Source organism: Antechinus flavipes, chromosome 3 (genome assembly GCF_016432865.1).
Source record: "Antechinus flavipes isolate AdamAnt ecotype Samford, QLD, Australia chromosome 3, AdamAnt_v2, whole genome shotgun sequence".
In the NCBI taxonomy this organism is placed as follows: Eukaryota; Metazoa; Chordata; class Mammalia; order Dasyuromorphia; family Dasyuridae; genus Antechinus; species Antechinus flavipes.
In genome coordinates, this window is record NC_067400.1 from 503,243,065 (window position 1) to 503,257,739 (window position 14,675).

The 14,675-nt window shown below is 34.3% G+C and overlaps 1 protein-coding gene across 1 annotated transcript in view; it reads left to right on the top strand.

Moving 5' to 3' along the window:
• Positions 1–14,675, top strand: part of ATM (ATM serine/threonine kinase) — a 121,122-nt gene that overhangs the window by 85,287 nt on the left and 21,160 nt on the right. The window contains exons 46-55 of the mRNA XM_051986938.1: positions 879–1,113; positions 1,260–1,427; positions 3,956–4,069; positions 4,841–5,058; positions 6,165–6,372; positions 7,309–7,422; positions 7,823–7,981; positions 8,343–8,481; positions 10,531–10,613; positions 11,715–11,855. Coding sequence (XP_051842898.1) covers positions 879–1,113; positions 1,260–1,427; positions 3,956–4,069; positions 4,841–5,058; positions 6,165–6,372; positions 7,309–7,422; positions 7,823–7,981; positions 8,343–8,481; positions 10,531–10,613; positions 11,715–11,855 — 1,579 coding nt within the window. The remainder of the gene's footprint in view (positions 1–878; positions 1,114–1,259; positions 1,428–3,955; positions 4,070–4,840; positions 5,059–6,164; positions 6,373–7,308; positions 7,423–7,822; positions 7,982–8,342; positions 8,482–10,530; positions 10,614–11,714; positions 11,856–14,675) is intronic.

Genomic DNA, 14,675 nt, shown 5'->3' on the forward strand with positions numbered 1-14,675 from the left:
AATGAATTTTTCAAAATTTATTCTCTAAATGTGAGCTTTATTACAGATAAGAAAACTGGGAAGAGTGCTTAAATGATTTATTGAAGTCACATAGCTGATAAGTAATGATACTAGAATTGGCATACAGTATACTTTGTACTACACTTCTGTTTCTCAATTGAATAAATTGGGTATTTCTTTTGCAGTAAATTGTGGATAGGGTTGATAAAATTGACTTTTAGGAAAATTTGGAAGTTACAAGGTAAAGGTTAATGTGAGTGAATATCAGACCTGGGACATAGACATGATTTCATGTAGTGTGTTTATGGAAGAGGAAGAAGATAGTTGAAGAGTTAGATTGTTCAATATAGCACCTCCTTTCAAAAATAAGATGCTAAAGTTGCACTTAAATTTTACAGGTTAAGGTTGCTTTGGGATTAGCAAAAATTACTTAGAGTAGGTATAATTTCTGGTTTTTCTCACTTAGAGAAAATAGGATAGGGTGGAAATGCACTCAGTCTTAACTAGTAAGATCTTTTAAATTCACTTTCTCAGAGGTACAGAGATTTATCTTTATAATGAGGAATAACCTAGCCTAAGAAAATTGATAAAATAGTAAAGAGCCCTAAAGAGACAAAGAGAAAGACAGAAATAACAGGCAATGTGAGGGAAAATTCTTTCTGTTCACTATCATCTTTGATGGCATAAAGCAAAAATACTTGTCTCCGTAAATTTTTATCTGTTTTGTTAAATTTAGGAGATGTTTAAAATCAAAATCAGAGGCTTATTTGTGTGAACAAAGCTTTTGCATTACTTCAGTTCTTATTTCCATGTGATTTTGTTTTTGTTTTCCCTTATACTTCATTGTCAGTATGAATTATAAAACGCTTTGCTTTCAGATCCATCACTGATAGAGAACTCACTGAGGTATATGGGAAATGGCAGAGACAGTCTCAGCTTCTCAAAGATAGTGATTTTGGTTTTCAAGAGCCCATCATGGCATTGCGTACAGTCATTCTAGAGACCCTAATGAAAAAAGAAACTGAGGATTTACAAAGGGAAAGTATTAAGAATATTCTCACAAAGCACCTTGTAGAACTATCTGTTTTGGCCCGGACTGCCAGAAACACACAGGTAATAAAAACTTAAAACTATTTCAAGAAACTCATAAGACTGGTCTTTTACTAGTTATAAAACTAATGATATTAGAGAGAAACAATGTTAATAGGAGAGAAAGAATAACAGTAAAATTTATACTCAGATGTCACTTGTTATTTCAGCTTCCTGAAAGGGCAATGTTTCAAATCAAACAGTATACTTCAGCCAGATGTGGAATCTCTGAATGGCAGCTGGAGGAAGCTCAAGTATTCTGGGCTAAAAAGGAACAGAGTCTTGCCCTAAGTATTCTAAAACAAATGATAAAGAAGTTAGATGAAAATTTTTCTCAGGTTTGTACCTTTTTTAATTGACTGGCTTTTGACATTGAAAAATCTCATTGGTATTATCAGGCAGCATGATCCCTTATGATAAAGTTCTGAAATATATTATCTTCCCATATTAGAATATAAACAATTTCCTTGTTTTGTCTCTTAGAATTCTTTGCTCATATTTTTGTTTTTATGTTTCTCTTGCTTTATTTGTTTGTATCTTAAAGTTTCTATCTAGCTTTTGTCTTCTTATCAAGAATGCTTGGAAGTCTTCTATTTCATTAAAGGTTTATTTTTTTTCCCTTGTAGGATTCTACCCTCTTTTTTTTTTTTTAAACTGGTCAAGTTAATTTTGATTGATCAGACTATATCCTTTGCCTTCTGGACTATCATATTCCAAACTTTCTGTTCTTTCATAGTTGTGACTGCCAAATCTTCTGAGATCCTGACTATAGCACCTTGGTCCTTGAATTCTTTCTGAGTTTTTGTATTTTTTCCCCTATATTATGGAAGATTTAGTTATTGAATTTGATCTTCCTCAGAGTTTACATATAGGGGTTTCTTTTAGGAATTAACCTGTGAATTCTGTTTCTACTTTGTCTTCTAGTTCAAAGAACTAGCAGGCAGAATTTTGGCAGTTTTCTTTTGTGATTTTTTTGAAATATGATGTCTAATTTTTTTTTTGTCATGGATTTCAGGTGATCCAGTGATTCTTAAATTTATTTTTCCTTGATCTGTCTTCCAGGTCAGTTTTTTTTTAGCTATGAGATATCTTATATGTCTGTTTTTACTTTTTTTTTTTTTTTTTTTTTTTTTTTTTTTTACTTTTCAGTCTTTTGACTTTGTTTTAATATTTCTTGTTATCTCATGGAGTAATTATCTTCTGTTTGGTTCATCGTAATTTTCAAATAGTTTGTTGTAACATGGTAAGGTTGTGTACCTCTTAATCTAAGCTGTTAATGACCAATTCTTTCTTCCGTAGCTCCCAAGCTGCATTTTTCTTTGAAGAATTCTTTGTGTAGATATTTTGTAGCCATTCTCTTCTGGGTTTCTCTATTGAGGATCCTTGTCACTTTTTATGGAAGAGTTTAATAGCTTTTTATGGAGGAATTCTTTTTCCCTTGTTCTATCTTCTCTGTATGACTTTATATTAGGATCAGATTTTCTGAATTTCTGGAAGGAATATCTTTTTTGGTCCTGTTTTGTGGCCTTTGGGGTACTTCAGCTGCTTTCTTGGAATATTGAAAAGGAATAGCATTGTAGGATCTTAGGGATACTTAAGGCTTTTCATTGTTCCTAAAGTTGTCTAGTCCAGAACGAAATGATCTTCTGGTTTAAACTCTGCAAGTTTCTATCCTTGGTTTGGAGGTGAGCAGCACAATTATTGCCTTTCCTCTGTTTCAAACTCCAGCAAACTTCTTTGAATCTAAATACTGTCATCCAATTTGCAAAGTTCTGCAGGTTTAGTATGGCAGAATTGCAGGCTTCCTTGGGTATCTGTGTTTACTATTCTGAGAACTATTTTTGAGATCCTGCTCTACTTCCTGGAGTCAGAGCCATAAAGCTATAACTCACTTCTGACTTTGTTTATCTCAATATACAGATCAAGGCCTGAGACTACTTTTGGCCCTGGACTGGCATCCACTGATCTATGTTGTATCTGTGAACTTGGCAGTGGGTGGAAGTGACAGATGCCAACTGTCTCTTCTTGTCCTGGTGCATGTCTTCAAGCAAGGGTCTTGTTCAGTCCATTCTTAGATGATCCAAGCAGCCATTCCTGGTTAGACTCTTTCTAGTAACTGCCTATTCAAATATCTCTCTATGTTAATCTGCTTTTTTTTCCTGAATTTACTGATCAAAACTTGGTCTCACGTTTATTATTTTAGGATTTTGTGAAGTAATTGTTGGGGAAAACTTGGCTGTACTATTTCTTCCTATTTTTCTAATCTTGTCTGAGTCTTCTGCCTGATCTTACATTATTCTTATTCATGTACTTTACATTGCAGATAAAGTTGTCTATTTCCAATTCTCTGTTCTTGCCTTTCTCATTTTCTGTAATGCCTTTTCTTTCAGTGTCTCTTGATCTTGTACTGTCTTCTGTCCTTTTCTCTGTCCTATTTTCTCACCTTTTAAAGCTTAGCTCAGGTATCACCTGACTCGTAAAGATTTCCTTGATATCTCAGCCAAAAAAAAAAAAAAAGTATCTTTCCACTCCGTGCTCATACTATTTTATGGCTCTCCTATGTAGTTACTAAATTGTAATTGATTTTGTTTGTGCATGTTTTATTTCTCCTACTAATTACAAACTCCTTGGTGGTAGAAATTATGATTTATTCATCTGTATGTTTTCCACTGTGGCTGATGGTACCTAATAAAAATTTATTGAATTGAACTGCATTATGTAGGAATTCTTGACTAAGGTGGCATTTTTCTCATATTTATTATGGTGGTGAAGGAGAGTAATTTTGTAAGCTCATTATATTAGCATATTCTTTTGAATACATGCAGTAATTGACTTCATTTTCTAAAAATTTCCTTCCATTGTAAAGAATGACTCAAGCCTGAAACTGATATATATAGAATGTTTGAGAGTTTGTGGAAACTGGTTGGCAGAAACTTGCTTAGAAAACCCCACAGTCATTATGCAGACATACCTAGAAAAGGTAAGAGTTTTAAAATAGTTTTTGATGAGAAAGCTTAATTTTCCCAAATGCTTTAGTTTTGTCTCAATCCATTAGAGTTTTAGAACATATCTATATAATCTCTAATAAGTAGGGATTTTATTAGTAGGAACACATTTTCAGAACTATCGAGAGTAAGTTTTCAGCCTTTAGAATCTGTACCTGCATATTTTTCAATCCTTTCCATCTAGGTAATCTCCTAGTTACTTTCCCCACTTATTATCTGTAAAGCAGAATATCAGAAGTCCCACAGTAACATTTTGTTGTATACATTTCACAGTACATGTTGTATCTTTAGAATTTATACAAAATTTAGTTTTTATATCGTTTTAATTAATAACTACTTTGCTAATTCTACACATTCAAATAAAGTGTCTTATATCTTTACTCCCAGAAAGACCAGAAATACTGTGGTTTTTATATTAAGGTAGAATGTTATGAAGAAAAACATAACTAGACTTGGGAGGTAAGAACTCTGGTACAAGTCCCATTTTGGACATTATTGGATAATATATAGGAAGTTACTTAATTTCTTTGAACTTTGGTTTCCTGTAAAATAAAATAAAGATTATCTCCAACTTATGGAATTTCTGAGGAGGAAGTCAACCTTCTATAGAGCTACATAAAAAGTGCTATATTCCCTATAGTTTAGAACATTTATCTAATATGCTGATAGCCTTGATTTACTTTTTTTTATTAAATATATCAGTTTTTGTATGTATATTTGTAGATGTTAATTGGTATTTCTTTTAGGCAGTGGAAATTGCTGGCAGTTTTGATGGAGAGTGTAGTGATAAACTGAGGAGTGGAAAGATGAAGGCTTTCCTATCATTGGCACGTTTTTCAGATATTCAGTATCAAAGAATTGAAAACTATATGAAATCATCAGAATTTGAAAATAAACAAGCTCTGCTGAATAAGGCTAAACAGGAAGTGGGCCTTCTTAGGGAACACAAAGTCCAGACAAACAGGTAATAATTGAATAAAGAGGAACACAACAGCTAATTAATGTTTGGACAGTTTTATGTTCGCCAGACTGGAGCAAGGATAAATTTGTGGAAGACATGAATTTAGTTTTCTTTGGGATTTTTTGTTTTCAAGAAGCAATGTGCTATATTGGAAAAGATCATTGTAGGTAAAAGAGCTGGTTCAAATTTCAACTCTGTTACTCTTAAATCTTTGGCCATTGTCTCCTCATTTTCTTTCATAAAGTGAAGAGTTTGGGTAAGATGACTTCTTTAGCTCTTCTAGCTCTGATATCTGATAATCCTCATTCTGGTACTGGAATTTGTTTTAGTAAAATGACTTATCATGATTATTCTTTAATTTAGAAGATTAGATTTCTGATTTCTGAGGGGTTTCATTATAAATACATTTTGCAGTCTGAGTGCTATTTCTGGTAGGCTATGATTTGTTTTATGACTGAAGAATCTAAAGAAGAAAACACAAATAAGTTATATTAATGTAATCAATATCTTCATGTATTTATGCCCTATATTCAGTTGAAGAAATACATAATTAAGGAAACTAGATAGCTTGGTCAGACCACCTTTTTTTGCCTCTATTACCCAGGGTAGTAAGTTGTTTAAGATGTTGAATTCTCACCATTAATATTCCACATAATACATTTTTGATTTCTATTTTTATTGATTGTTTATGACTTTTATAGTTCATCTGTTCATTCTACAAATGTTTACATTCAGTACCTATTCTCTAAAGGATTTTGTTCTTATCTGTAGGGAATGTACAGTGTTATAGATAAGTTACAAGCCTGGCCTTTCTGGAGCTTAGATCTTAGTAAAGGATAAGTAAAGGATAACTGTGATCAAGTAATTGTGTTATGATGGTAAGAGGCATAGTTCATGGGTCTCATGCCTGGGCTTGAATGCACTTTTGCTATGTAAACTGACTGGAGAAGTCTCTTCTCTTTGGGCCTCAATTGTCTTATTTGTAAAATGAGAGAGTTAGAGGATTCCTAAAGTCTCTTCTACCTCTCTGACCTAATAAGTCCATTAGCCCATTGTGATTTTATAAATGTAGTTGATTTGTTATTTTTACTTTAATTCTTCAATATTAGATATACAGTGAAGGTTCAGAGAGAACTAGAGCTGGATGAGTGTGCAATCCGTGCATTGAGAGAAGATCGCAAACGCTTCTTGTGTAAAGCAGTTGAGAACTATATCAGCTGTTTGCTTAGTGGAGAAGAACATGATATGTGGATATTTCGACTTTGTTCTCTTTGGCTCGAAAACTCCACAGTTTCTGGAGTCAATAGCATGATGAAGGTAAGTTGTCTTTTCCAGCTTTTAAGACAGAAGGTTGGAAAATAAGGTAAGTTGAGTATGAATTTATTTTCTGAATAATTTAACAGACTATCTTCTACCTAGTAGGGACTTAATAAATGCTTTTAGATCTTGGTAATGGTATGATTTTTATGTAGAAATGAGATAATTCTGTGTCGTCTTCCTTGTTCTCCTAATCCCCATTTCCATCCCCACAGAAGGACTGTTCTCCTCTGTGGCCTTGGAAGATGTATTTTCCTTAAAGAACTAAAATAGAAAAATCAGTTGTGATTATCCTTGAAAATCAAGTTGAAGGCAGCAGTTCTTAAGTTTTTGCTGAAAATTTCTTCCCTTTTAATGAAAATTTCCATTTACTAAGTTTAAAATGTATAATCAAAAAGTCTGAAAATAAATGAGAAATTTTCATGAAATAAAAGTATAATTGGATTCAGGATAGACCCAGATTCATAACTTCTCATTTTTGATAAAATAATCCTATTTTTATTAGAATAGCCCCATTATATTCTATGACTGCTTTTTCTGTAGGCTTCCTTTGATCCACATATAATTTCAAGGCCAAAAATCCTGCTGATTCTTAATAGAGTTTAATTTATGACTTTAGGTTCAACTTGCCTAGACCTTCTTTGTCAAAGGACTTGGAAGACAAGTGGCAAAGGAAAGGAGTCAAATTACTGTTAACTACTAAGTTGTTCACATTGTGAATATTATTATTATTCACATTGCAAATATGTGTTAAATATAAAATGTTACATATGTATAAGATATGTACATATCTTATATATCACATGTGTATATGTGTGTGTGTGTGTTGTGTGTGTAATGTTTTAAAATATTTTGAATGTCTTTAGAACAATCTCTGTGTTGCAATATTATAGGATTTTTTTAAAATCAATAATTTCTGATTTCTTTTCAAAACAGAAAGATGGAGTGAAGATTCCCTCATACAAGTTTCTGCCTCTTATGTACCAGCTGGCTGCTAGAATGGGGACCAAAATGATGGGAGGCCTAGGATTTCATGAAGTTCTGAATAATGTAATGAGACTTAATGCCTGAAGTAAAAAACATAGTCTTTCTTATTATATCACCTTGATAGAGAATAAATGACTTTCTTTATACTGCATTAGAAGCTTTTTTTCAATGTGGCCAAACTATCTATATATTATAACCTCAGGAGAAGAGAATATACAATGTGTTTAGCCTCAATATTTTTTTTATATGGGTGAAAACTAGATCTATTGGTTTTTTCCTATGCCTCTGCCTCCTAAATTTCCTTGGGCAGTGTATCACAATTTCACTATTCTCATCCCCAAGAGGCATTTCATAATGAAATGAAAGTCTACTTTCTTCCCTGAATTTGTAGATTACTTTTGAAATTTGTTTCAGTTTGTTCAGTTCACCCCTTGATAACTAGTTATTCTTACCTCTCCAACAGCTCATTGCTAGAATTTCACAGGATCACCCCCATCATACTTTGTTTATTATACTAGCCTTAGCAAATGCAAATAAGGATGAACTTCTAACCAAATCAGAAGCAACAACAAGAAGCAGGATAACAAAAAATGCACCAAAGCAAATTTCTCAGCTTGATGAGGTATGTGGGTAGAACTTTTCATTCATTTATTTCATCAGATGTTTTGGGACCACATCTCCAGGGTACTAATGCTTTTCATTACATTGATTTATTTGTATTAACGGTAGGATAGTTAACAAAACCTGTGTGTTATAGTAAAAAAAATTCAATATACCTTGAAATTTTTCTTAGACTGATGAACAGAGAAAAACACTAGTATGATTTTTTAAAAATTGTTTACCTGTAGATAATTCTTTTTTGTCTTAGGGTTGTTGTAGGTATAGAGCTAGACTTTAGATTTGTCTCTGTGCTCTCTTTGTGGCTTTGAACCACTAGTTGTATATGTTTCTTCCATAACAATCTTTTTTTTTTTTTAAATTAGGATCGAATGGAAGCTGCAAACAACATAATAAGTATTATCAAAGATGGAAAAGCTAAGATGGTCAGAAATGTGAAGGAACTTTGTGATGCTTATATCATATTAGCCAATATGGATGCCAACCCATGGAAGACTCAGAGAAGTATGTATTGATATTTATTGACATGGTGCAATATTTTTTTCGGCAGTTATATTAATAGTATATACAAGCATGCAAATATTCATAAATATAGTCAACTCTCAGTTATCCATAGTAATGGAAAATAAAGAAGGCCCTAATAATTGCAATCTATAGGTAACAGAAATATATTTATATCCTATAAATTTAACCTTCCTGTGCACTTTTTAATTTTTTCTCTCCCCCCATTGAGAAAATAAGAAAACCAGATCCATTACAAATATGTATAATCAAGTAAAACAAATTCCTCTGTTGACCTTGTTCAAAAAAAATTATATTTCAATCTACACTACACCTTTCTATCAAGAGGTAAGCAGTGTGTTTAGAATTATTAATAAATCTGATAATAGGAGCAGCTAGGTGGTGCAGTGGATAGAGCACCAGCCTTGAAGTCAGAAGGACCTGAGTTCAAATTTGGCCTCAAACACTTAACACTTCCTAACTGACCCTAAGCAAGTCACTTAGTCCCAGTTGCCTCAGCAAAAAATAAATAAATAAATAAAAAATAAATCTGATAACAAGCAAAATAGGTTCAGTGATGTCTAAATCTTTTTCCACCCTCCCAGTATCCCTCTGTTACATATATCATATGTAATGAAATAAATCAAAAGGGGGAAGAAAGAAAGGCCTGGATTATCCATATACTACTGTAGTCAATTACTGAACAATTGGAGATTGACAGTATTCTGATTAACAGTTTCCTGTTAGTATTTAGATAAGAACCTTTTTAGAAATCAAATATTAAAAAACATAATTATAGGTTCACTCAGTCAATAAACTTTTATTACGAACTTTCTATATGCCAGTCACTGTGACTAAGTCTGAAAAAAAGCCTCACTCACTTTCTCCCCTCACCCTCATCATTGTTAAACTGTTATTTTACTGTTGTTGGTCCTTTCTTGAAGAGGACCAAGATATCAGGGAGGTGACACCATGACATTCAGGTGAATTGGATTTAAGTGAGAGAGGACTGTGCAAGGTCACCTGCTTTACTTTCTCTTCTGGAATTGTCTTCCTGATGGCCTCAGGATGAAGCATTTTGTTTTTGTTTTGGCCAGAAACTCTTGAGGGTCATCCCCTCCCAGATTAATTTTTTTATTTTTTAGATTAGGTGAAAAAGGCCATTCATTTCTTTTTTACCTAGCTTTAATCATTAAATGGGCAATTGCTTTAGTCAGACTGAGATCTGTTAAAGAACTTTGCTTAAAAAAGCCAAGGTCTCCTGCATCCAGGGCCATCTGTAGTCACTGAATTTTTTAAAAAATCCATCTTCTTCAATACTGTTTTCTAAATATTTATAGATTGTTGTTTGATTTTGTAACCTCTATTTACACACTTATTTTAATTTTCTTTGTAATCTATTTTGCCCAAATGTTATTCTTCTTTAACTATTAAAAGATTTGCAGTTTACCTAATGTCTTCCAATATATCCAGAACGTTACTGTTTCCCTAACATTAGATTGGGGGTATGGATAAAGTTTTTTTAATGTTATATAGACTCACTGCTACCTCCTCTTGTCATCGTAGCATTGCCATAGCATGTAGATTACACCCACAGTATTGATGCACTCCTTCCACTAATGAATTATTGAAATAATGCATCATGGTCTTGTTATGGATGCTACTGTAAATTCTGCCTAGAAGTTACTATTTATCCCCACAGATGGATTTTATCCTAAATAGAAGATGAGAGAGGGGAGACTAGAATGGGAAAGGCTGACTAAACCAGTCAGCCAAGGACCATATTAACTGCAGTAATCATTGGTTCTAGCTCAATTGCATAACCTTGGAACTTCAGATCAGAGATAAAATCAGGAACAATGCTCCATCCATTCAGATTTTGGCCTCCTAGAAATTGTGGGCAAGGGTTATCCTGTATAGAATTGAGGTAAAGGATGATATCTGGCAACTAGAACACGTTTTTTATTCTTGATTTACCTGCGACCACCTTTCTCAAGTTATTAATGAGTCATATAGACAATTTTCATTAAAAATATCTTTATTTTAATATAGAAGGTATAAATATTCCTGCAGACCAGCCCATTATTAGACTAAAGAACTTAGACGACGTTGTTGTTCCCACCATGGAAATTAAGGTAATTGGAGCTGTGTGTGATGTTTGAGTTAAGACTGGGTTAAAGTATTTTTTAATTGATCTTTACCATACAGTGCTCTAAAGTATTTCAAGATTTTTTTTTTCCTTCTAGTTTATTCTTTCAGCGCTTCTAATTTTCTTGATTTCCTGAAGGGAAGCTGTGCAAGTTGTTCCTAAGCTGATAATAGGAATTTAGAATCCTCCTTTTCTAATAGCTGACTTAGGTTCAGATTTCCTAAGGAACTTCCTCTTAAATAATTTTGTTAGTATGTTTTTAAAACTGTTTATAAAGCATCATAGTATATCATGTCTCTAAGTAATAAAACTCCAAAACAATATAGTCCCACATGAATAAGGATATAAGTTATCATAAAAGTAAATGGTTTTAAATGCTTATGCTTATGAATACTGTGATGATGATCAATTATACTATGACCAGACATTTAGGAATGAAAATCCTTTGTATAGTCTTCTCATCATCAGAATGATAACATACTCTTTGGTAAATAAATAGATTGGAAGAAAAGTTGCCCTTTTTTAGAATACAGCTGTGACAAACTCTTCCCTGCCTCTGAGATTGTTTGGTTTGAAGTACTGTTCCCTAACTATTAACCAATGTATTTCCAGCTATTCAACTTTATTACTAAGTTTCTTATTTATTTGGAAAAATGCCAATTGAATAGTACTACTTAGAAAATTCCCCTACTTTCCTTGAAACATATCTCTATACTTATTTTGCCATGGCTTTTCTCCTTGAAAAAACTGAACTCCTGTTGTTTTTAGGTTAAAAATGGGCTAAAAAGATAACAAATGACAAATCATAACACTAGATTATACATAGATTTTAGTTTGAAATTACTTTTTGGTGATCTAAGTAGACTTCTTATGGCATCTCTTTGTAACTAATTAAAACTCCCAATTCTTCTAACCAGATGAGACAGGATAGTGACAATGCAAGTCATTCTTAGCATCTGACATTTTTATGAAACCAAATATCACTTCTTTCCTTAATGATGTTAAGAAAATTTTTTTTGCTAGTAATAGATACTTCATTTAAATATTGTGAATTTGATCTCTCATTCTTCTGTTTGAATCTTTCTAGATTGACCCTACAGGAGAATATGAAAATGTGGTGACTATACGGTCATTCAAGCAAGAATTTCGTTTAGCGGGCGGCCTGAATCTACCTAAAATAATAGATTGTGTAGGATCAGATGGTAAAGAGAGGAGACAACTTGTCAAGGTAGGTTTTTTGATTTCTATGTTACTATAGCATCCTAGTGTTAGGAAGGGACGACAGAGATCATCCAACCCAACCTATACCGAAAAATGAATCCCTAGGAATAGAGATTGTCTAGCTTCCTTTTAAGAACTTTAGTGAAAAGGAACTTATGTCCTTCCCCAGCTGTTCATTCATTCCACTTTGTGGCCTTTATAATTTTTGGAAAATTTTCCTTATTTTAACTGAATATCAACCTATCAAATATGTCTGCATGATTTTAACTCTGGATGATTTGGGATGACATGATCATGTCATGATCATAACATGAAAAGAAACAAGGAAAGTAGGAAAAAATTCAGGTTTGGAGAGAGTATTATGAGTTCAATTTTAGACATATTAAGAGATACCAGCAAGATATCTTTTTTTTTAATATATATTTTATTTTATAATAACTTTATATTGACAATCCATGCCAGGGTAATTTTTTTTTACAACATTATCCCTTGCACTCGTTTCTGTTCTGATTTTTCCCTCCCTCCCTCCACCCTCTCCCCTAGATGGCAAGCAGTCCTATATATGTTAGATATGTTGAGTATATCCTAGATACAATATATGTTTGCAGAACTGAACAGTTCTCTTGTTGCACAGGGAGAATTGGATTCAGAAGGTAAAAATAACCCGGGAAGAAAAACAAAATTGCAAATAGTTCACATTCATTTCCCAGTGTTCTTTCTTTGGATGTAGCTGCTTCTGTCCATCATTTATCAATTGAAACTGAGTTATGTCTCTTTGTCAAAGAAATCCACTTCCATCAGAATACATCCTCATACAATATCATTGTTGAAGTGTATAATGATCTCCTGGTTCTGCTCATTTCACTTAGCATCAGTTCATGTAAGTCTCTCCAGTCCTCTCTGTATTCATCCTGCTGGTCATTTCTTACAGAACAATAATATTCCATAACATTCATATACCACAATTTACCCAGCCATTCTCCAATTGATGGGCATCCATTCAATTTCCAGTTTCTAGCCACTACAAACAGGGCCAGCAAGATATCTAGGGTGAACATTTAGTCTAGCAGTAAGTTGAAAGCTTAGGACTAAAGTTCTGAGAAGTTGGGGAGAGACACAAAAATGTAAAAGTTATTTGCATAGAAGTAATAATGTATTATTTAAGTTAATAATGTGTTAGGATAGGGATTGCTAAGGAAAAGAGTTGAGAGAAAAGGTCAAAGAAAGCTTGAGGGGAAATCTATACCCAGGGCTAGGAAAAATAATTAGTTCAGGAAATGAAAAAGGATTGGAAAGGACAGGAGGGAAGGAAGGAAAGAGGGAGAGAGGGAAAAGAAAGGAATGGGAAAGAAGGGAGGAAATATCTCATTTGACCCTCACAACGCTGGGAGATAGGTGCTATTATTCCCATTTTACAGTTATCTGAGGCAGATGGAGGTTAAATTATCTCAGGCAGTATTTGAACACAGATCTTCTTGATTCCAGCCTCACCACTCTTATCTATTGTCTTATCTATTATCTAGCTCTAAGAAGACAGAGAAAACCATGAATGACCAGTGTCATGAAACTGAAGGAGGAATTTGGAATAAGCAATTTTAGTAGAGTGAGGAAGGAAGCAGATTGTAAAGAGTTAAGCAACAAATGGTAGCAGCTGGTATCAGACTCAGATATTGTTCCTAATAGCTGCATATTGACTTATAAATCCACACATTAATATTTTCTATGTTTCATTTTTATTTATTTTGTTAAACATTTTCCAATTATGTTTTAATTTGGTTTGGCAGCCCTCAAGGATTTTGCTGGCTGTCAGAAGTAGAACCAAGTCTGTGGTGAGGTTAAGTCTGGCTTCAAACATCAGCTTTTTGTCTTAGTAACTCTTTCACCTTGGCTAGGTGTGGTGTTTTTCTTCTTTAAAATATAATAGGGGACTTCCGGCCAAGATGGCGGAGAGGAGGCACACTGCTGTGTAACCTCCGCGTTTTTCTCTCACTATCCATTTATTTCATGCCTCTGAATTAATGCTCGACTGAAAAAAAACATACAATTACTTACCAAGAGAAACCATCCTTGAGACTCGTCAAGAAAGGTCTGTTTTTGCGCGAGGGCGGGGACGGTTATTAGATCGGAAGCAAGCTGCGGGCAGCAGCGGCAGCGAGAGCACGGAAGGCCGCTCAGAGCCGAGCAGAGCGGAGAGGGGGTGGGGTGTGATCGCAGCAGTCTCTGCGGGGAGAGCTTTGCTACAGGATTAGATACTTTGCTCCGGCAGCAGGTCAGCAGCCCAGCAGAGAAGCTAAAAACACCGAGGGTGAAGAATACAACCCCAAACAGTGGAGTCTCTCGGGACCTGGCCACCCCTCCCCCACAGTGTCTCAGCATGCTCTCGGATCTCAGAGTGCAGGCGCAGCACAGCCATCGCTGTCCTGTTAGGGCCTCACTACTGCCCGCAGTCTGTAGAAAAAGCTCGGTAACATCACCCAGCCCCTCCCCCAAAGAAAGCTGCCTCCATTCAAGGGGTTTTTTTCTTCTGTTTCTTTGATAGTTTGTCTTTGATTATTAGACAGAATGAGCAAGAAACTGAAAAAGACTTTAACCCTTGACAGCTTCTATACAGATAAAGAGCAGACTCCAAATCCTGAGGAGACTAAAAATAAACAGTCCCCAGGTGAATCCCCAAAGGAGGAGATCATCTGTTCCTCAGCACAGATGAATCTCATGGAGGAAATTAAAAAGGCTCTCACAAGGGAGCTAGAAGAAAAATGGGAAAAGGAGAGGGAGGCTTTGCAAAAGGAGAGGGAGACTTGGCAAAAGCAGAGTGAGGCTTTGCAAA